We start from the raw sequence: 21519 nt of genomic DNA, 5'->3' as shown, positions 1-21519 counted from the left end.
GCAGCTAAAAAAAAAAAATAACTTTCAGTTTTGATTACCGTTTAGAAAGCTGACATTTAATTGGCTGCTATCCCGTTTTCTGTGTTTATTATCTGTGTGCTGTTAAGGGGCACCTTTAAATAGTAACCAATCCTTAAACTGGTCAGTTTTATAGCCTACATGATTCAAACCCCTTGCTATATGGATTTCTGAAATTTAGTGTATAAAGCCAAAGAAAAAGGAAAACACAGGAAATGTTTCTGTCACCAGAATAGAGGCTGTGTCTTTGCTGCCTGCATGGTATATTAGAGATCTGCACCAAAAGGCCCAGCTATTCCCATCCAGGGAATGCTGGGGCTAGTTCCACAAAAGTCAGAGGTTACCTAAACCTGTTATAAACAATCTAGCATGCCAGCCTTGACTTTCACTTCTCTCTGCTCCACCATCCTATAGGCAGATCTCCCCTATTACACTTGGGAGGAGGTCCAGAGCAGAATTGTCCAAATCCAGAAGGAGCACCAGATCTGTATCCATAAGAAGGAATTGTCGGAATTAGATGTGTCTCATAGAATCCTGCGCTTCAAGAACTACATGGTGGCCATGATCAATAAGAACCTGCTTCCACTTCAACACAGGCTCCCCCTGCTGGGCAATACAGTCTTCTATACCCGTGGCCTCAAGTACAACTTCCAGCTGATATTCTTCTGGGGCCCTGGATGTCTTTTCCAGAATGAGTGGAGTTTAAAACCGGAGTACAAGCGAGCTGGTGTGCGCCTAGAGCTGGCTGACAAGCTGTCTCAACGCATCCTCTGGATAGGACTTGCCAACCTGGTGCTTTGTCCTCTTGTACTTGTCTGGCAGATCCTGTATGCCTTTTTCAGCTACACAGAGGTGCTGCGTCGGGAGCCTGGTAGTCTTGGAGCCCGATGCTGGTCCCTATATGGCCGCTGCTATCTTCGTCATTTTAACGAGCTGGATCATCAGCTACAGGCAAGACTGAGCCGAGCATACAAGCCAGCCAGCAAATACATGAACTGCTTCCTCTCCCCACTCTTGGCTGTGGCTGCCAAACACTTGGGATTCCTGGCTGGCTCTATATTGGCGGTGCTGATAGCACTCACTGTGTATGATGAAGATGTTCTTGCAGTGGAACACGTGCTGAGTGCAGTCACACTCTTGGGGGTTGTAGTGACTGTTTGCAGGTCAGTACATAGAATAAGTGTGAACAGTGCATGGGTACTTGTTATTAAAGAGCATATATGAGAGGGTTGGGTTTGGGTGACCGGCGTTTGGGATCCCACCGGTCACCATGCCATTGCCGGGATCCCGGGGTTAAGAATGGCGTGGGGGCAAAGCGCAATGAAGCTCCTTGCGGGGCTCGCCACAGGTTCTATTCCCACTCTATAGTCTCTGTTAGTCGGCATGGCAAGTGGTCTGGATCCCAGCGTCTGTATAGTAAGACTGCCAGTCATATAACTACATCCCGTATGAGAATGCCGTATGCCGGTGACACTGATTCAGAGGCGGATGCAATTCCAGTATTTTCACATATGGCTGAAGTTTATCTACTGCACATGTGTCTGAGCTGCACTACGCATGTGCTGCGATGGTCTTGCAATGTCTATCGTAGTGTTGACTAGGACGCAGAGTGATTGACAGACAGGGACCGTTTGGGGGAGTGGTGAATAAAAGCATTCGTGTCATGACCATTCGGCGTGTGTCAGAGCCAGCAACTGTGTCTTCGGATGCAGTTTCGCTGGCCTGGCGTCTTAGTTGCGATGGACATTCTGCACAACCATATGGTTGCTTAGAGGATCGAAGGTGCGAATGATGTTCATCTGCTGCTGCATCTTTGCACGCAAGCAGCGGATCTGAGAAGCCGGCAGTGTGTGTCACTTTACAAAAGACGGTAGCTGCAACATCTTCATGTCTCCTCAGACTGCGTACGAAGATGCAGTAGCGATGGAATTAGTGTCCACCTCTGAATCAGGCCCCATGTGACTTCATGACAGTGGCCTATTTATAATGGGTGCAGGGTGTGTACACAGGCACATACCGCACACCCTGCACCCATGTTCAATACGTACCTCTCTGAGTCTTCAGTGGTAGCACCACACAAATCAGCAGGAAAATGGTGCGATTTGCATATGAGCATTAGAAAATCACCGGCAACCGGCCCGGAGACCTGCACATGCGTGTATTCTCTAGCACAATGCAGTGCAAGCTAGAAAGGAGGAGGACCGGATGGAGACTGCAAACAGGCCCCCTTGTCACTTAATATGCCCCTGCTTCATGGCTAATATTCATGAGGAACTAAGGGGGAGAAGTATGCAGCAGCTAAAAGAGTGAAGAAGTGATCCAGTGGAGAAGTTGACACTGATCAGCTTTGAAGTAACATTTATCAAGTGCATTCTGTAAAATGTATGCGTAGCAGCTGATTGTTGTCATGGGCATCTTCTCCACTCTTTTTACTGCTTCATACATCTACCCCTAGGTTTTTGTGCATTGGTCACCTGCTTTCACAGGTATACTAGCTCAGCCCAATATTGGATGCCTACACTGCATGTACACAAGTGCTCTTTACATTTATCACTTGATAAATCCCTGAACAGAAGTTATCTTGATTTACTTTAAAGAGTAATTTTGTTTAAAATGTACTTTTATAGCATACAATAAGCAATGTCTCTAGTTTGTGTGATTCATATTGTTATATAATTTGCTAAAACTGTTCATTTGCACTATGTGGTCATTCCGAGTTGATCGCTCGCTAGCAGTTTTTAGCAGCCGTGCAAACTCATAGTCGCTGCCCACGTGCAAGTGTATTTTCGCTTTGCAGGAGTGCGAACGCCTGTGCAGCAGTGCGCCTGCAAACACATTTTGTGCAAAACAAGACCAGCCCAGTAGTTACTTATCCTGTGCGATGATTGCTGCAACGAGTGACACGGTAATGACGTCAGATACCCGCCCAGCAAACGCCCGGCCACGCCTGCGTTTTTCAAAACACTCCCAGAAAACGGTCAGTTGACACCCATAAACGCCCTCTTCCTGTTAGTCTCCTTGCATTCGGCTGTGCGATTGGAATTGACGCTAGAACCAGTGCAAAACCACAAAGGACTTCGTACCCGTATGACGCGCGTGCGCATTGCGGTGCATACATATGCGCAGATTCGTTTTTTTTCACTGATCGATACGCAGCGAACAATGGCAGCTAGCGATCAACTCGGAATGACCCCCCCATATCTACTGTAATACCCCTTTTAGACCGCTACCCATGAACCCGGGTTATTGGCACATGAACGCGCATAACCTGTGTTCAGGTGCGTTCTGAAAGGTGCAAGGTATTTCAACCCTGGTTGTGAGCAGGGTTGAACTCGTGCTCAACACTGCTCACTGTGCGGTGTGAATTGGAGCCAGGTCGATGCAACCCATTTGACCCGATCACACGCTGCAGTTTATCGCAGCGGTGCGATTGGGTCAGAACTGCGCATGCGCTGGCGCATGCCTGTCAGCCAAAGGCCGTCGGGCCGCTACGATCGGGCGGTCGCTGGGCAGGGGGGGGGGGGGGGGGCAGTCACACGCAGCCGCTGTAGGCCGGGGAGCGACGAGTAGCTCCCGGCCAGCACGCTAAAGCTGCGCTGGTCAAGAGCTACTCTTGAAGTGCACAGGCATCGCTGCTGCGCTGCTGTGCAATGCCTTTGCACTTCTGCGGGAGGGGGGGGGGGGGGGGGTCGGCACTGACATGCTATGATCATCTCGGAATGACCCCCACTGTGTGTGTGCGGGCGGCGCTTGGAGATTATGTGATCTCAAAGTGCCGCCACCTCACCACTGACATCACCAACCCGGCAATATGCCGGGTTGCAGGCAACGGGGCGCCTGAGGAGGGTCGCACACAGGGAGTTCCAGTGTCAGGCTCCCGTGTGCGACCCGCCACAGGCGGACTGAAAGGGGTTTCAGTTTGTAGACTTTGTTAGATGTGCAGGAAACAGCAGCACGTTGTGCAGGCATTAAAGAGGTACTGCATGTTACTGGCTACACTGCGGTGAAACCGTTTCTTCAGTAACATGAGTTCGTACATAAAGGGGATATTTTATGTCAGAAAGATCTCTCCTAGAAAAAAAACCCAAAATGTTTTCCTTCAGTTATTATTTTGACACCAGATATCTACGCTGTATCACATATCTGCGCATATATGTATTAGATAATGGGGAAACTTAATAATAGTTGGTGTTTCTGTACTTTTAGATCATTTATCCCGGATCAGCACCTGGTGTTCTGTCCAGAGCAGCTACTAAGGGTGATTCTGGCTCATATTCACTACATGCCCGACCACTGGCAGCGCAGTGCTCACCGGGCAGAGACCCGCGGGGAGTTTTCTCAACTTTTTCAGTACAAAGCTGTGAGTGTCTCTCCGTGTTATGTGTCCATGTTATACAGCTGTTAGGTTCTTTATAAAGTAGTATCTGTTTGCAGATGTTTGGCTTCTCTACAGACACCACCCCTGCAGGCTGTAATAATAAGAATTTACTTACCGATAATTCTATTTCTCGTAGTCCGTAGTGGATGCTGGGGACTCCGTCAGGACCATGGGGAATAGCGGCTCCGCAGGAGACAGGGCACAAAATTAAAAGTTTGACCACTAGGTGGTGTGCACTGGCTCCTCCCCCTATGACCCTCCTCCAAGCCTCAGTTAGGATACTGTGCCCGGACGAGCGTACACAATAAGGAAGGATTTTGAATCCCGGGTAAGACTCATACCAGCCACACCAATCACACTGTACAACTTGTGATCTGGACCCAGTTAACAGCATGATAACAGAGGAGCCTCTGAAAAGATGGCTCACAACAATAATAACCCGATTTTTGTAACAATAACTATGTACAAGTATTGCAGACAATCCGCACTTGGGATGGGCGCCCAGCATCCACTACGGACTACGAGAAATAGAATTATCGGTAAGTAAATTCTTATTTTCTCTGACGTCCTAAGTGGATGCTGGGGACTCCGTCAGGACCATGGGGATTATACCAAAGCTCCCAAACGGGCGGGAGAGTGCGGATGACTCTGCAGCACCGAATGAGAGAACTCCAGGTCCTCCTCAGCCAGGGTATCAAATTTGTAGAATTTTGCAAACGTGTTTGCCCCTGACCAAGTAGCAGCTCGGCAAAGTTGTAAAGCCGAGACCCCTCGGGCAGCCGCCCAAGATGAGCCCACCTTCCTTGTGGAATGGGCCTTTACAGATTTTGGCTGTGGCAGGCCTGCCACAGAATGTGCAAGCTGAATTGTACTACAAATCCAACGCGCAATCGTCTGCTTAGAAGCAGGAGCACCCAGCTTGTTGGGTGCATACAGGATAAACAGCGAGTCAGATTTTCTGACTCCAGCCGTCCTGGAAACATATATTTTCAGGGCCCTGACAACGTCTAGCAACTTGGAGTCCTCCAAGTCCCTAGTAGCCGCAGGCACCACAATAGGTTGGTTCAGGTGAAACGCTGACACCACCTTAGGGAGAAACTGGGGACGCGTCCGCAGTTCTGCCCTGTCCGAATGGAAAATCAGATATGGGCTTTTGTGAGACAAAGCCGCCAATTCTGACACTCGCCTGGCCGAGGCCAGGGCCAACAGCATGGTCACTTTCCATGTGAGATATTTCAAATCCACAGATTTGAGCGGTTCAAACCAATGTGATTTGAGGAATCCCAGAACTACGTTGAGATCCCACGGTGCCACTGGAGGCACAAAAGGGGGTTGTATATGCAGTACTCCCTTGACAAATGTCTGGACTTCAGGAACTGAAGCCAATTCTTTCTGGAAGAAAATCGACAGGGCCGAAATTTGAACCTTAATGGACCCCAATTTGAGGCCCATAGACACTCCTGTTTGCAGGAAATGCAGGAATCGACCCAGTTGAAATTCCTCCGTGGGGGCCTTCCTGGCCTCACACCACGCCACATATTTTCGCCAAATGCGGTGATAATGTTGTGCGGTCACCTCCTTCCTGGCATTGACCAGGGTAGGTATGACCTCTTCCGGAATGCCTTTTTCCCTTAGGATCCGGCGTTCAACCGCCATGCCGTCAAACGCAGCCGCGGTAATTCTTGGAACAGACAGAGTCCTTGCTGAAGCAAGTCCCTTCTTAGCGGCAGAGGCCATGGGTCCTCTGTGAGCATCTCTTGAAGTTCCGGGTACCAAGTCCTTCTTGGCCAATCCGGAGCCACGAGTATAGTTCTTACTCCTCTCTGTCTTATAATTCTCAGTACCTTGGGTATGAGAAGAAGAGGAGGGAATACATACACTGACTGGTACACCCACGGTGTTACCAGAGCATCCACAGCTATTGCCTGAGGGTCCCTTGACCTGGCGCAATACCTGTCCAGTTTTTTGTTGAGGCGGGACGCCATTATGTCCACCTTTGGTCTTTCCCAACGGTTCACAATCATGTGGAAGACTTCTGGGTGAAGTCCCCACTCTCCCGGGTGAAGATCGTGCCTGCTGAGGAAGTCTGCTTCCCAGTTGTCCACTCCCGGAATGAACACTGCTGACAGTGCTATCACATGATTCTCCGCCCAGCGGAGAATCTTTGCAGCTTCTGCCATTGCCCGCCTGCTTCTTGTGCCGCCCTGTCTGTTTACGTGGGCGACTGCCGTGATGTTGTCCGACTGGATCAGCACCGGCTGACCTTGAAGCAGAGGTCTTGCTAGGCATAGAGCATTGTAAATTGCCCTTAGCTCCAGTATATGTATGTGGAGAGAAGTCTCTAGACTTGACCACTTTCCCTGGAATTTTCTTCCCTGTGTGACTGCTCCCCAGCCTCTCAGGCTGGCATCCGTGGTCACCAGGATCCAATCCTGAATGCCGAATCTGCGGCCCTCTAGTAGATGAGCACTCTGCAGCCACCACAGAAGAGACACCCTTGTCCTCGGAGACAGGGTTATCCGCTGATGCATCTGAAGATGCGATCCGGACTATTTGTCCAGCAGATCCCACTGAAAAGTTCTTGCGTGAAATCTGCCGAATGGAATCGCTTCGTATGAAGCCACCATTTTTCCCAGGACCCTTGTGCAATGATGCACTGACACTTTTCCTGGTTTTAGGAGGTTCCTGACTAGCTCGGATAACTCCCTGGCTTTCTCCTCCGGGAGAAACACCTTTTTCTGGACTGTGTCCAGAAACATCCCTAGGAACAGCAGACGTGTCGTTGGGATCAGCTGCGATTTTGGAATATTTAGAATCCAGCCGTGCTGTTGTAGCAGTACCCGAGATAGTGCTACTCCGACCTCCAACTGTTCCCTGGACTTTGCCCTTATCAGGAGATCGTCCAAGTAAGGGATAATTAAGACGCCTTTTCTTTGAAGAAGAATCATCATTTCGGCCATTACCTTGGTAAAGACCCGGGGTGCCGTGGACAATCCAAACGGCAGCGTCTGAAACTGATAATGACAGTCCTGTACTACGAACCTGAGGTACCCTTGGTGAGAAGGGCAAATTGGGACATGAAGGGAAGCATCCTTGATGTCCAGGAACACCATATAGTCCCCTTCTTCCAGGTTCGCTATCACTGCTCTGAGTGACTCCATCTTGAATTTGAACCTTTGTATGTAAGTGTTCAAAGATTTCAGATTTAGAATAGGTCTCACCGAGCCGTCTGGCTTCGGTACCACAAATAGTGTGGAATAATACCCCTTTCCCTGTTGTAGGAGGGGTACTTTGATTATCACCTGCTGGGAATACAGCTTGTGAATTTCTTCCAATACGCCTCCCTGTCGGAGGGAGACGTTGGTAAAGCAGACTTCAGGAACCTGCGAGGGGGAGACGTCTCGAATTCCAATCTGTACCCCTGGGATACTACCTGTAGGATCCAGGGGTCTACTTGCGAGTGAGCCCACTGCGCGCAGAAACTCTTGAGACGACCCCCCACCGCACCTGAGTCCGCTTGTAAGGCCCCAGCGTCATGCTGAGGACTTGGCAGAAACGGTGGAGGGCTTCTGTTCCTGGGAAGAGGCTGTCTGCTGCAGTCTTTTTCCCTTTCCTCTACCCCGGGGCAGATATGACTGGCCTTTTGCCCGCTTGCCCTTATGGGGACGAAAGGACTGAGGCTGAAAAGACGGTGTCTTTTTCTGCTGAGAGGTGAGTTGGGGTAAAAAGGTGGATTTTCCAGCTGTTGCTGTGTCCACCAGGTCCGAAAGACCGACCCCAAATAACTCCTCCCCTTTATACGGCAATGCTTCCATGTGCCGTTTGGAATCCGCATCACCTGACCACTGTCGTGTCCATAAACATCTTCTGGCAGAAATGGACATCGCACTTACTCTTGATGCCAGGGTGCAAATATCCCTCTGTGCATCACGCATATATAGAAACGCATCTTTTAAACGCTCTATAGTCAATAAAATACTGTCCCTGTCAAGGGTATCAATATTTTCAGTCAGGGAATCCGACCAAGCCACCCCAGCGCTGCACATCCAGGCTGAGGCAATCGCTGGTCGCAGTATAACACCAGTATGAGTGTATATACTTTTTAGGACATTTTCCAGCTTCCTATCAGCTGGTTCCTTGAGGGCGGCCGTATCAGGAGACGGTAACGCCACTTGTTTTGATAAGCGTGTGAGTGCCTTATCCACCCTAGGGGGTGTTTCCCAACGCGCCCTAACTTCTGGCGGGACAGGGTATAATGCCAATAATTTCTTAGATATTAGCAGTTTTTTATCGGGGTTAACCCACGCTTCATCACACACTTCAATCAATTTATCTGATTCAGGAAAAGTAGGATTTTGGTACTTACCAGGTAAATCCTTTTCTTTGAATCCATAGGGGGCACTGGAGTACTCTTGGGATATGGACGGGCTTCCGTAGGAACAGCACTGAATATTTAAATTTAGTAACACTCCACCCCTCCATATCCCCGAGCACATCTCAGTGTTTTTTACTGAGCCGAACAGGAATTAAGAGAGGTTGATAATGGAGTATTACATATAACATAACTGACACTAACGTTGTTAACACATAACGTTACTGACAACTAAACAGTTGACACCCTAACCAGCACTTGTAACTTGAACCAGTCGGTGAAAGTGTGTTACCATAAGATCCTCAGAACTAACCACAAGTAGGTAAAACTGCTCTGGGTGGGCGTCCAGTGCCCCCTATGGATTCAAAGAAAAGGATTTACCTGGTAAGTACCAAAATCCTACTTTCTTTTTCATCCACTAGGGGTCACTGGAGTACTCTTGGGACGTACCAAAGCTTCCCCCGTGGGCGGGAGAGCTGTTTGGCACTTGTAACACTAGGCGGCCAAAGCTAGATGCTGATGCCGCAAAAGTATCAAACTTGTAAAAGCGCACAAACGTGTGCACTGAAGACCATGTAGCCGCCCGGCAAAGCTGCGTCGCAGAAGCCCCACGACCAGCTGCCCATGAAGTTCCCACAGAACGTGTGGAATGAGCGGTTACTGACGTAGGCGGTTGTAACCTAGCATGAAGGTAAGCCTGACGTATGGTCAGTTTTATCCATCTGGATAAAGTTTGTTTAGATGCTGGCCAACCAATCTTGGCAGCATCATAAAGAACAAATAACGTATCCGTCTTACGAACTGAAGACGTTCGGGATACATAAACGCGTAATGCGCGAACCACATCCAGAGTTCCAGAATGTGCTGTCAACACAGGAACTACTATTGGTTGATTGATGTGAAAAGATGACACTACCTTTGGTAAGAAGGCGGGATTCGTCCGAAGTTCCGCTCTGTCATCATGAAACACCAAATACGGTGGCTTGCATGACAAGGCACCCAAATCCGAAACACGCCTTGCCGAAGCTAAGGCTAAGAGAAAAATTGTTTTCCAAGTGAGAAACTTTATATCCACTTGTTGTAAGGGTTCAAAATATGAAGACTGTAAGAACTCCAAAACCAGATTCAAGTCCCATGGCGCTGTAGGTGGAATGAATGGAGGCTGTACCCTGAGTACACCTTGGAGAAAAGTGCGTATAGACGGCAATAGAGCCAATCGTCTTTGAAAGTAAATTGACAAAGCAGATACCTGCACCTTTAGTGTAGATAAACGCAATCCTCCATCTAACCCTGTTTGTAGAAACAACAACAGGCGGCATACTTTGAAAGCTGATGTCGGAAATTGCCGAGCTTCACACCAACCTATATATGCACGCCATATTCTGTAATAATGAGCTGCCGTAACCGGCTTCCTAGCTCGTAACATGGTTGGTATAACTGAATCTGGAATGCCCTCTCTTCTTAAGAGGGCGGTCTCAACAGCCACCCCGTCAAACGCAGCCGCGCTAAATCGGGGTAAAGAAACGGACCCTGTTGTAACAGGTCTGGACGTATTGGGAGCGGCCACGGATCGTCTGCGAGTAATCCTCGAAGATCCGAGAACCAAGCTCTCCGAGGCCAATGAGGCGCCACTAGTATGACTGTGAGCGACTCTCTTTTGATCCGTTTTAGCACCAGAGGGAGCAGCGGAAACGGTGGAAACAGATACACAAGACTGTACGGCCACGCGACAGTGAGAGCATCCACCGCGACTGCCTTTGGATCTCTTGTTCCGGACACATACTGGGGCGTTTGATGATTGTGTCGAGATGCCATCAGGTCCACCTGAGGATAACCCCATCGCTGAACCAACATGTGAAACACTTCTGGATTTAATGACCATTCGCCTGGGTGAAAATCCCGACGACTGAGATAATCCGCTTCCCAGTTGTCCACTCCCGGAATGAACACGGCCGACAATATCACCTGGTGGCATTCCGCCCAATTGAGGATTCGAGCTACTTCCCGCATTGCCATGCGGCTTCTCGTTCCTCCTTGTTTGTTGATGTATGCGACCGCTGTCGCATTGTCCGACTGCACTTGGACAGGCTGAGAGCGAATCATGTGCACTGCTTGTCGTAGCGCATTGAAAATTGCGCGGAGTTCTAGAACATTTATAGACAGCAATTTCTCGTGATCCGCCCAGAGACCCTGGAGCTGACAATTTTGAATTACCGCTCCCCAACCTCTGAGACTGGCGTCCGTAGTTAGAATTATCCAATTGCAAACTCCGAACCGTCTTCCTGCGGTTAAATTGTGTTCCTTGAGCCACCATAGCAGAGATACTCTTGCTATTGGTGACAACCTCACCCTGTGGTGAATCTGCAGATGCGAGCCCGACCACTGGGCAAGCACGTTCAGCTGAAATGGACGAGAGTGAAATCTTCCGAACTGAAGCGCCTCGAACGCTGCCACCATTGTGCCTAACAGGCGAATGCACAAGTGTACCGACACTGTGCGTGGCTTGAGCACTAATTGTACTAGATGGCGTAGCATTTGTACTTTCTGTTGTGGTAGGTAAATCCTTTGATTGACCGTATCGAGAATCATACCTAGGAACTGAAGGCGTTGAGACGGAATTAGATGTGATTTCTTGAAATTTACAATCCAACCGTGGTGAACCAGTACATTGTATGTTAGCAGCGCATGTTGGGTAAGTATCTGTTGAGACGGAGCTTTGATGAGCAGATCGTCTAAATACGGAACTATTGTCACTCCCAGGGATCTGAGGTGAGCTATCATCACAGACATTACTTTGGTGAATACCCGAGGCGCTGATGACAGGCCAAACGGCAGAGCCTGAAACTGGTAATGGTTCTGGCGTATTGCAAACCGTAAGAATTTCTGATGAGGCTGCCAAATTGGAATGTGTAAGTACGCATCCTTGAGGTCTAAGGCAATCATAAACTCCTTGGTCTCTAACCCCGCAATCACCGAACGTAGAGACTCCATTTTGAATCTGTAGTAAGTTACGTACTGATTGAGGCCCTTTAAGTTCAATATTGGTCTGACTGAGCCATCCGGCTTCGGGACCACAAACAGGCTTGAATAATAACCCTGACCCTGTTGGTGTACAGGGACCGGAATCAACACTGCCGAATCCAGTAAGGACTGAATGGCAATTTGCAAAACTCTCCTCTTGTCGTCCGACAGAGGCAATCCTGTCTTGAAAAACCGCAGAGGCGGCAGACAGTCGATGCGAATCCAGCCCTCCGCGGATGTGTGGAACCACGCCCCATGGAACGTCTGAAGGCGTGCTCCCACAATTGGAGAACCGAGATGGGCTGGTAACCCGTCATGCCACTGGCTTGTCGGTAACCTTAGCGTCTTGGCGAGTTGTGTTGGTTTGATGGAAACCACGTCCTCGACCACGTCTAGCAGGCGTGGCTGATCCTCTGCCACGTCCTCGAAAGGGCTGAGGTCTAAAGGATTTGAACGAAGGTCCAGCGTACCTTCTTCTTGGCGCAGGTGGAGGCAATGGTAAGAAAACAGACTTACCTCCCGTAGCCTCCTTAATCCATGCGTCCAATTCTGGACCAAACAACTTCTTGCCATCGTAAGGCAACGCCTCTATACTTCGTTTGACCTCTGCCTCCGCTTGATAAGTACGCAGGTAGAGTGCTCTTCGTGCCGTAACTAGCGAAGATGAAATACGAGAAGTGAGCTGACAGACGTCAGTAGACGCTGTACAGAGATACTCTACAGCCTCAATCATTTGATTTACCAGAACTATCAGGTTTTCGTCCTGTAAAGCAGATTTGAGTTCTGTAAGCCATATTATGAGCGCCTTAGTTACCCAAATGCCAACCAATCCAGGTCTTAGCATCACACCTGCTGCTACATACATGGTTTTTAGCATAGTTTCTATCTTGCGATCTGAAGGGTCTTTAAGCGTAGTAGCTGCTGGCACTGGTATGGTTAATTTCTTGGTAAGCTTTGACACTGAAGAATCAACTATTGGTGGATTCTCCCATGTACACGTTACCGAGTCTGGAAACGGATAACTAGACTTAAATCTGCGAGGTATAGAAAACCGTTTATCTGGATTCTGTCGTGTTTCTACTAACATCTGATTTAGAGAATCCGACACAGGAAAACTTACTGGCGTCTTCCGTCGTTTAGTAAATACGACCTGATCATTGGTGAGAGGCTGCTCAGGTTCAGGAAACCTTAGAGACTGCCGTACCGCTCTGATGAGATCATCAATGCCGGAACTGTTAACATCCTCGTTATCTGACTCCACTTCGCCTTCCTCACCCTCATCGTGTTCCGTGAGGTCTGGCATGGAATCGTCAGAATGCAACATAGCAGACACTGGAAAATCATAAGACATATGAAAATTATCCCGTTTGCCAAAATGGATTTGGACCTTACGCAAGGCTGAGACGCCTCCGGTAGATCTGGCGGTCTCACCCTAGACTCAGATCTTAACGTTTCTCGCTCCAGACGAGCCGCGGTCATTTCTGTCTGAAATCTCTCCATTTACTAACATACCCCACGGAGGGTCCGGTGAGGAAATTGGTTGTAAAACCGGAGCAGAAATGGTATTCTGAACGGAATCCACAAAACATACTTTACATGTGGTAGATGCATCCGGTAACACACTGCCACATACTTTGCAAATATGCTTTTTAGTTTTTGCTGGTGCCTTACTCATTATGGCGACAGACAATACAATACACAAAAAACAGACACCTGCACGACTCAGTAAAATAGCAATAAGGTGTCTCTGTATATATATCTGGCCCAGTGCAGTACACGTGGCCAGTACTATGAAATGTGATCCCAAATTCCCACTAACACCCCTGCGCCTCCGGTGGAGTAGAGATGTAGTACTGGAACGTTCTGGAATCACAGCAGGAAGACACAGGAAGCATGGTTAAAAATGGCTGCCCTGCTAACTTATACATATAATCCTAGTGCTGGTTACATTCACTGATTATACTGTAACAATCCCTGCAGCCTCTTATCTGCTGCTGCAGTATTTCTCTGCTTCATTATTATTTGTCCCCCCTGTAATGGCTGCCTGCTCTTTTAACTTAGTACAGCGGCAGCGCAGCGTGTGGGCCCCCAGCGGGTATCGTAGAGCGCTATGTGCCTCGTGTTTCCCAGCGGTGGGCTCCTGTATAATAGCGTCAGCTAATCAAGCTAGCGCTGCGGCGGCCGGCGGCCTGTGAGAGTCGATCAGAGGTGCCTGCACGGAGGTCTGTGGCCGAACGTGCGGGCGCCTGAGCGGGGAGAGCCGCGGTGCCTGCACGGAGGTCTGTGGCCGAACGTGCGGGCGCCTGAGAGGGGAGAGTCGCGGTGCCTGCACGGAGGTCTGTGGCCGAACGTGCGGCGCCTGAGAGGGGAGATCAGCGGCGTCACCAAGCACTATGTACCCCCACGTCGGGGCGGCAGCGGGAGCTGACCGCCCCGTTTCACATACCTTACTCCTGCAGACGTGCGGAGGCTCCGACGGGGCTTCTTAAACAAGCGCCGGCCAGCCTGTGCAGGAGGATGTGTGGGCTGTGAGGGAGCTCTTTCAGAGAGGCCCGACACGCCCGTGCTGCTATCAGCAGCTGCACTATCCCTGACCCTGCCTTTTGGAAGGGGGAAAGGGATGTGTCCAAATAGTAGAAAAAAGAAAAAGAAAAAGAAAAAATAAAAGTTTCTTCAAAAAACCGTGACTTCAGTTATTCAGGTGTTGCCACGTTCAGCACAGAAAAAACACTGAGATGTGCTCGGGGATATGGAGGGGTGGAGTGTTACTAAATTTAAATATTCAGTGCTGTTCCTACGGAAGCCCGTCCATATCCCAAGAGTACTCCAGTGACCCCTAGTGGATGAAAAAGAAAACTACGGGTAGTTTTTTCACACCCCACATAATACCCTTTTTTTTTTTTTGTGGTACTTGTAGTATCAGAAATATGTAACGCCTCCTTCATTGCCGTGATTATGTAACGTGTGGCCCTACTGGAAAATACGTTTGTTTCTTCACCGTCGACACTGGAGTCAGTGTCCGTGTCTGTGTCTATGTCGACCGACTGAGGTAATGGGCGTTTTAAAGCCCCTGACGGTGTTTGAGACGCCTGGACAGGTACTAATTGGTTTGCCGGCCGTCTCATATCGTCAACCGACCTTGTAGCGTGTTGACACTATCACGTAATTCCATAAATAAAGCCATCCATTCCGGTGTCGACTCCCTAGGGGGTGACATCCCATTACAGGCAATTGCTCCGCCTCCACTAACATCGTCCTCATACCTGTCGACACACACGTACCGACACACAGCACACACACAGGGAATGCTCTGATAGAGGACAGGACCCCACTAGCCCTTTGGGGAGACAGAGGGAGAGTTTGCCAGCACACACCAAGGCGCTATAATTATACAGGGACAACCTTATAGTAAGTGTTTTCCCTTATAGCAGCTTAATATATATTAATATCGCCAAAATATGCCCCCCCTCTCTGTTTTAACCCTGTTTCTGTAGTGCAGTGCAGGGGAGAGCCTGGGAGCCTTCCCACCAGCGGATCTGTGTGGGAAAAATGGCGCTGTGTGCTGAGGAGATAGGCCCCGCCCCCTTCACGGCGGGCTCTTCTCCCGGTTTTTTCTGTAATCCTGGCAGGGGTTAAATACATCCATATAGCCCAGGGGCTATATGTGATGTATTTTTAGCCAGTAAAGGTAATTACATTGCTGCCCAGGGCGCCCCCCCCCAGCGCCCTGCACCCTCAGTGACCGCGGTGTGAAGTGTGCTGAGAGCAATGGCGCACAGCTGCAGTGCTGTGCGCTACCTTAAGAAGACTGGGAAGTCTTCAGCCGCCGATTTCTGGACCTCTTCTCTCTTCAGCATCTGTAAGGGGGCCGGCGGCGCGGCTCCGGTGACCCATCCAGGCTGTACCTGTGATCGTCCCTCTGGAGCTAGTGTCCAGTAGCCTAAGAAGCCCAATCCATCCTGCACGCAGGTGAGTTCGCTTCTTCTCCCCTTAGTCCCGCGTTGCAGTCAGCCTGTTGCCAGCAGGACTCACTGAAAATAAAAAACCTAACAAACTTTTATTCTAAGCAGCTCTTTAGGAGAGCCACCTAGATTGCACCCTTCTCGGCCGGGCACAAAAATCTAACTGAGGCTTGGAGGAGGGTCATAGGGGGAGGAGCCAGTGCACACCACCTAGTGGTCAAACTTTTAATTTTGTGCCCTGTCTCCTGCAGGGCCGCTATTCCCCATGGTCCTGACGGAGTCCCCAGCATCCACTTAGGACGTCAGAGAAATATGTAATATAAACATACAAGCGATACACATCTAAGTTATGAAAATATGATTGTTCTGCTTTTATTCTAGCTGTCAAGTATTGCATAACTTAACTGGTTAAATGCCTGTTATGAGCATGAGAGGAAATGTGTGCGTTATGTAACAACCCCTCCTCCCTGTACACAGTAGCAAACACAGAGATATATTGTATAATGGCTGTCTCACGCTCCCAGCTTTCACTTCCCTTGTGACACTATAGATCTTAGGGGGACATGTACTAAGCAGTGATAAAATTGAGAAGTGGAGAAGTGATCCAGTGGAGAAGTTGCCCATCGCAACCAATCAGCTACTTTGTATACCTTTATATTATGCAAATTATAAATGTTACGTCAATGGTGATTGGTTGCCATGGGCAACTTCTCCACTGGCTCACTTCTCTCCTTTTATCACTGCTTAGTGCATGTCCCCCTAAGTTGGGTCTCTGTATTCTGCATCTTTGTTCTGCCTATCTATCGCACTGTACAGCTGAACAGAAGTTAACCTGTTGCTCTTCTTGTAGGTATTTATTCTGGAGGAACTGCTCAGTCCGCTGCTGACACCTCTCGTGTTAATTTTCCGACTCCGTCCAAAGTCATTGGAGATCATAGACTTTTTTAGAAACTTCACAGTTGAGGTGGTGGGTGTTGGAGACACCTGTTCATTTGCACAAATGGATGTCCGACAGCACGGCAATCCTGCGGTAATTTCCTAGCAGTAACGGTACACACAGTATAAATGAGGGTAGTCTAGAGAAGTTTAAATTGCTTTCTTGTCACATACCCTCATATTCGTACATTTATAGCATGCACACCATAAAATATGTATATTTTTACCAAGTATCTTATTGTGTCTGTAAAGGTCTCATAAATACATATTATTTGTCAGTTTCATTACATTTGGGTAAAAAACAGGACACCAGTTCAGCCTTCCTAAAGAGGGTCAGACTCAAGTTCGTACTGGGGTGTTAATAATTGCCTGTAGATGTTTAATTAATTACTTTTGATCCATACTTTTGTTACAGTGGATGTCAGCCGGCAAGACGGAGGCTTCTGTGTACCAGCAGGCAGAGGATGGCAAGACTGAGCTTTCACTTATGCATTTCGCTATAACTAACCCCCGGTGGCAGCCCCCTAGAGAGTGCTCGGCTTTCCTGAGTCATCTGCGGGAGCGAGTCCAGAGAGACAGTGGTGGAACAACCCCCAAAAACCCAATTAGGCTGGCAAATCCGTTGCATTTCTCCGGGTTATCCCTGCAGTCTGATTGTGAGGTGTGAATGTTTTCTCTTTTTGTCCGTCCACATTGTGTAAGCTCAATTTGTGACAACAGAGCATAAATAAAAAAAGATTTACACAGGTAACCTCTTGGCCTGTCCATGTGGTCACCTTCCAACTGCACTAGCAGGACCCTGTGACACTTAAGGAAATATGTCTGCGGGGTGCCAGGTCAAATATTCATTCATAGACTGTACCGCAGGAGGTCCACACAGTACAAACACCCGGAGACCAGCACACCACCAATTAGAAAAATAGAAAAACAGTTTTTAATGAAAAAAGCATCAGGCCTTTAGTATAAACAGCAGCATTATACTCATCCATATATTAAGGATGCAGTCAGCAGACAGGTACATGGACATCCCTTATATAATATATATATATAGCTTTCCCACTGGTGCACATTTGGTTTATTCTGCACTGGTATGTGTTGCAAAATTAAACACCCACCTAAATGATGGGAATGTATGATGTGTAGCTGGTATTATTATTATTATTATTATTAGTGAACAGAAAGGTGTGACTGTGTAGACTTGCTAAGAGACAGGTCAGCAAAATCCCTATAACCTTTATGAGCATCTCCTGAGATATATCTTCAGTGATCTAAGCTGGCACGCCACCCTGCTGTTTAAGTCCTACTAAGTCCTGAATGCCATCAACCGTAAGACTGACATCGGAGAGACCATATCATCTTAATATTACTTTTAAGTTGAAATTTAGTATGCTCAGTGGGAATCTGTAGTAGTATGTTCTGAGCAAGAGAAGTTTTGGTGGACAGATTTACATATTAATAGTTTTGTGTAACTTTGTGACAGCTCTAGCTCCTCTCCAGTAGGTTGTCACTTTATGGTGCATTTTTAACATAGCAGGCATATACCCCTTTTCCACTGCCGGGTCAACCCAGGTTGCAGATCAGTGGAAAAGTGTCCCTGAAAAATAACCTGGTCCAGTTACCTGGTAATCCAGCCTGGGTAGTTACTACGGTCTGAGCCGGGAAAGGGTGCAGTATAAAAGAGTCACCTGTGTCATCCAGTCCGAGTCCCATTGAAACCCTACTGAGAGCCAGCGAGCTGGCGCTTGGAGATGATGCCATCCACCCACCGGCAGAGGTAAGACCCACCATTTACCCGGGTCCATCCATAGGTGTGAACGTGGTTTCGAGCCACTGTGACATGGCTTGGACCCCGTGTTCAGTTACCCGGGTTTCAGGTGAAAAAGGGGTAATAGAGTGGCTGATTCAGAGTTGAGCATAGTAAATAAGAGCAAGCATCATCAGCCCCATTTTTTTATTTATATGTGAGGAGAGAGCAAATTAGCTATGGGCCAGATGTATTAACCTGGAGAAGGGATAAAGAAGTGATAAAGCAGTGATAAGCACAAGGTGATAACGCACCAACCAGTCATTACGAATTTGAAAAATGACAGTTAGGAGCTGACTGGCTGGTGCGTTATGACCTTGCACTTATCACTGCTTTATCACTGCTTTATCCCTTCTCCAGGCTTAGTACATCTGCCCTAATGTCGTGGTTTTTGTCTGAAAAAGGCAGGGTTGGGCTTTTAAAATTCTATAAATTATTAACATCAGACATATGTTTTTTTGCATGGTAGAAAACCATTATTCATGGACTATTTATATTTGCAATTATTTTGTATGGACTTTTTGCAACCCATACAGATACAAAGTCATGTTTCCGGCTAGGTCTCTTACATTTACTTATTTTTGGAGAAGGTGTAGACCAATCATCCTGTGGTAACTTGTGACCCATAACTAATATTCTTTTTTGCTATATGTGTCACACAAAGGCCTACTAGAGTCTATTGTGCACCATGTTTCTGTTTTTCAGCCCCACAGTCTGGCGGTGAACATGTTCTCTGCGATGTCTCCAGGTGGGATCCCAGCACATGCTGATGTTCTCTGCTCTCCACATGTCTCTGCCGTGTCTGAAGTAGCTTCTGCTCTCCGCTCTCTTTCACCGCAACAGGCCTGTCACATGGCACCAAATCAGAGCGGGTGAGGAAACTGCGAGTAGATGCTAAAATTGTTTAGTAGTAGTAATTTTTCTGTTGTGAACAATGCTGGAGCCAGTGTGTGTTTTTGTTAAATAAAGTTTTTATTTCGCATAAGGTCACGTCCAATCCCTAAAACAGAAGTTTGAGAACTGGGCAAGGAATGTTGTATGTATGTATGTATGTATGTATGTATGTAGTACGGTACTATTACTAGGCACTGTAGGAAACAAAACTGAGAACAAATGTGTTTAAAAATCTAGTGTCCAGGCAGCCCAGCTCCCCCCTTCTCCCCGCAAAAACTAACAGACTATGAGCCTAAACCAGCATGGCGGGAAGGGGCGTTGCGGCAGCATTTTAGGGGAGCGGTCCGGACAACGCAAATGTGTCCAGACTTTTTCTTGGGCGGGCCGCGTGGCTGCATGCCGTCATGTGTCTTCTGACCAGTGTCGGGATTACGATTGCCCGCCTCCCGAACGGCAGTATGTCAAACGCATCCCGTGCGTGTGGTGTCAAGTCTTCCAAAATGTTTAATGATCCCATTAAATTGATAGCATGCTGGAAATGCGGTGGATGATCCCCTATAGGTGTGGTCACTACACTTGTAGGCCCACAGCATTGGCTGAGCACCAACTGATCGAATCTACATCAGCATAAGTAGCCACATTGGATAATGAGTCCGCCACTTAGCGCTCTGGCTGAGCAGCAGGAGTGCAATGCATATGGCCAAACTAATGAACAGGCTTTAAAGTAACTAAACATGAAGCAGTTTAGTGACATTAGATGCAGTAAATGGTGACTTTTGTCACTGTTAGATAATATGTTTAACATTGTGGGGAAAATGCAGAGTTGAACTCAAGTTGGACAAATGACTACAGTATTGTGTGCATGGAACAAAGGGGGTGATTCCGAGTTGTTTGCTCGCTAGCTGCTTTTAGCAGCATTGCACACGCTAAGCCGCCGCCTACTGGGAGTGTATCTTAGCATAGCAGAATTGCTTACGAAAGCTTCGCTAATTTTCTCGTAACGATTACCCCGCAGTTTCTGAGTAGCTCCAGAGTCCAGACTTACTCAGCCATTGCGACCAGCTCAGTCCTTTTCGTTCCTGGTTTGACGTCACAAACACACCCAGCGTTTGCCCAACCACTCCCCCGTTTCTCCAGCAACTCCTGCGTTTTGCAACTGAAACGCCTGCGTTTTTCCGCACACTCCCATAAAACGGCCAGTTTCCGCCCAGAAACACCCACTTCCTGTCAATCACACTACGATCAGCACAGCGATGAAAAAGCTTTGTTATGCCGTGAGTAAAATACCTAACTTTTGTGTAAAATAACTAAGCGCATGTGCTCTGCGAACCTTGCGCATGCGCAGTAAGCGACTAATCGCAGTATAGCGAAAATCAGCAACGAGCGAACAACTCGGAATGACCCCCAAAATGCTAATAATTGCCCATGTGCTGAGTTACCTCGTTTTAAAAGATCCTTCTGAATACATGCATAATTACCGTACATACAACTCTCCATACACTACGTTAGCATCAACACACCCTTGCTAAGCTTGTGTGTCTGTGCCCCATTAGCAACCAGTTATGTCCCTTCAACCGCAAGTAGAGGTACGGCTGAATTGCGTATGACTGAGTTGCCTGGCTCCGGAGTATTCGCAATGTGAAAACGTACAAGATACATTCTCACAACTAACTTGCATTCAATGCTGCAATAGTCCCTTGTTTGTTTTGTTTTTCTTACATGTATTCATTTTACATGATTCACACTCCTTGTAGTATTGAATTCCGGAATAGCAGCTTTGGGAGTAGTTTGTGGGACGGTCCCATGACCAGCGGCCCTCTGTCTGAATACGCCTCGATGGAGATGAGCCTACATGCTGTGTACATACATGAAGTAAGTATCTACACACAAAATCCATGCCTCATTCATGTCTCTGCACTCAGGACTGCTTAATTTGCTTTATAGTTGATTACTCTCTTGCAAGTTTATATTCCTCTCTTTTCTAAAGATTGTTCCTCTTTTTCCCCTCATCCCCATTGATTCTTTGACAAATTGACACCGATTGCATTTGCTTCAGTTTGGGAATATGATATGGTCGGATTTGCAGTTTGCTTATTACTTGTATAAAGTGCTGCAGAGTGTTTGTTCAAGATAC

At 47.9% G+C, this 21519-nt stretch overlaps 1 protein-coding gene across 7 annotated transcripts in view; it reads left to right on the top strand.

Moving 5' to 3' along the window:
• ATG9A (autophagy related 9A) overlaps window positions 1-21519 on the top strand; it is a 176444-nt gene that overhangs the window by 141944 nt on the left and 12981 nt on the right. For all 7 annotated transcript variants that reach the window (XM_063933823.1, XM_063933826.1, XM_063933822.1 and 4 more), the window contains 6 exons: window positions 433-1181; window positions 4225-4378; window positions 16602-16781; window positions 17103-17348; window positions 19197-19363; window positions 21140-21257. In XM_063933823.1, the coding sequence (XP_063789893.1) occupies window positions 433-1181; window positions 4225-4378; window positions 16602-16781; window positions 17103-17348; window positions 19197-19363; window positions 21140-21257 (1614 nt within the window). The remainder of the gene's footprint in view (window positions 1-432; window positions 1182-4224; window positions 4379-16601; window positions 16782-17102; window positions 17349-19196; window positions 19364-21139; window positions 21258-21519) is intronic.

The sequence above is a fragment of the Pseudophryne corroboree genome, chromosome 7 (genome assembly GCF_028390025.1).
Source record: "Pseudophryne corroboree isolate aPseCor3 chromosome 7, aPseCor3.hap2, whole genome shotgun sequence".
Taxonomy (NCBI): Eukaryota; Metazoa; Chordata; class Amphibia; order Anura; family Myobatrachidae; genus Pseudophryne; species Pseudophryne corroboree.
Note: the sequence above shows the minus strand (reverse complement) of the source record. Positions and strands in the feature narration are given on the sequence as shown.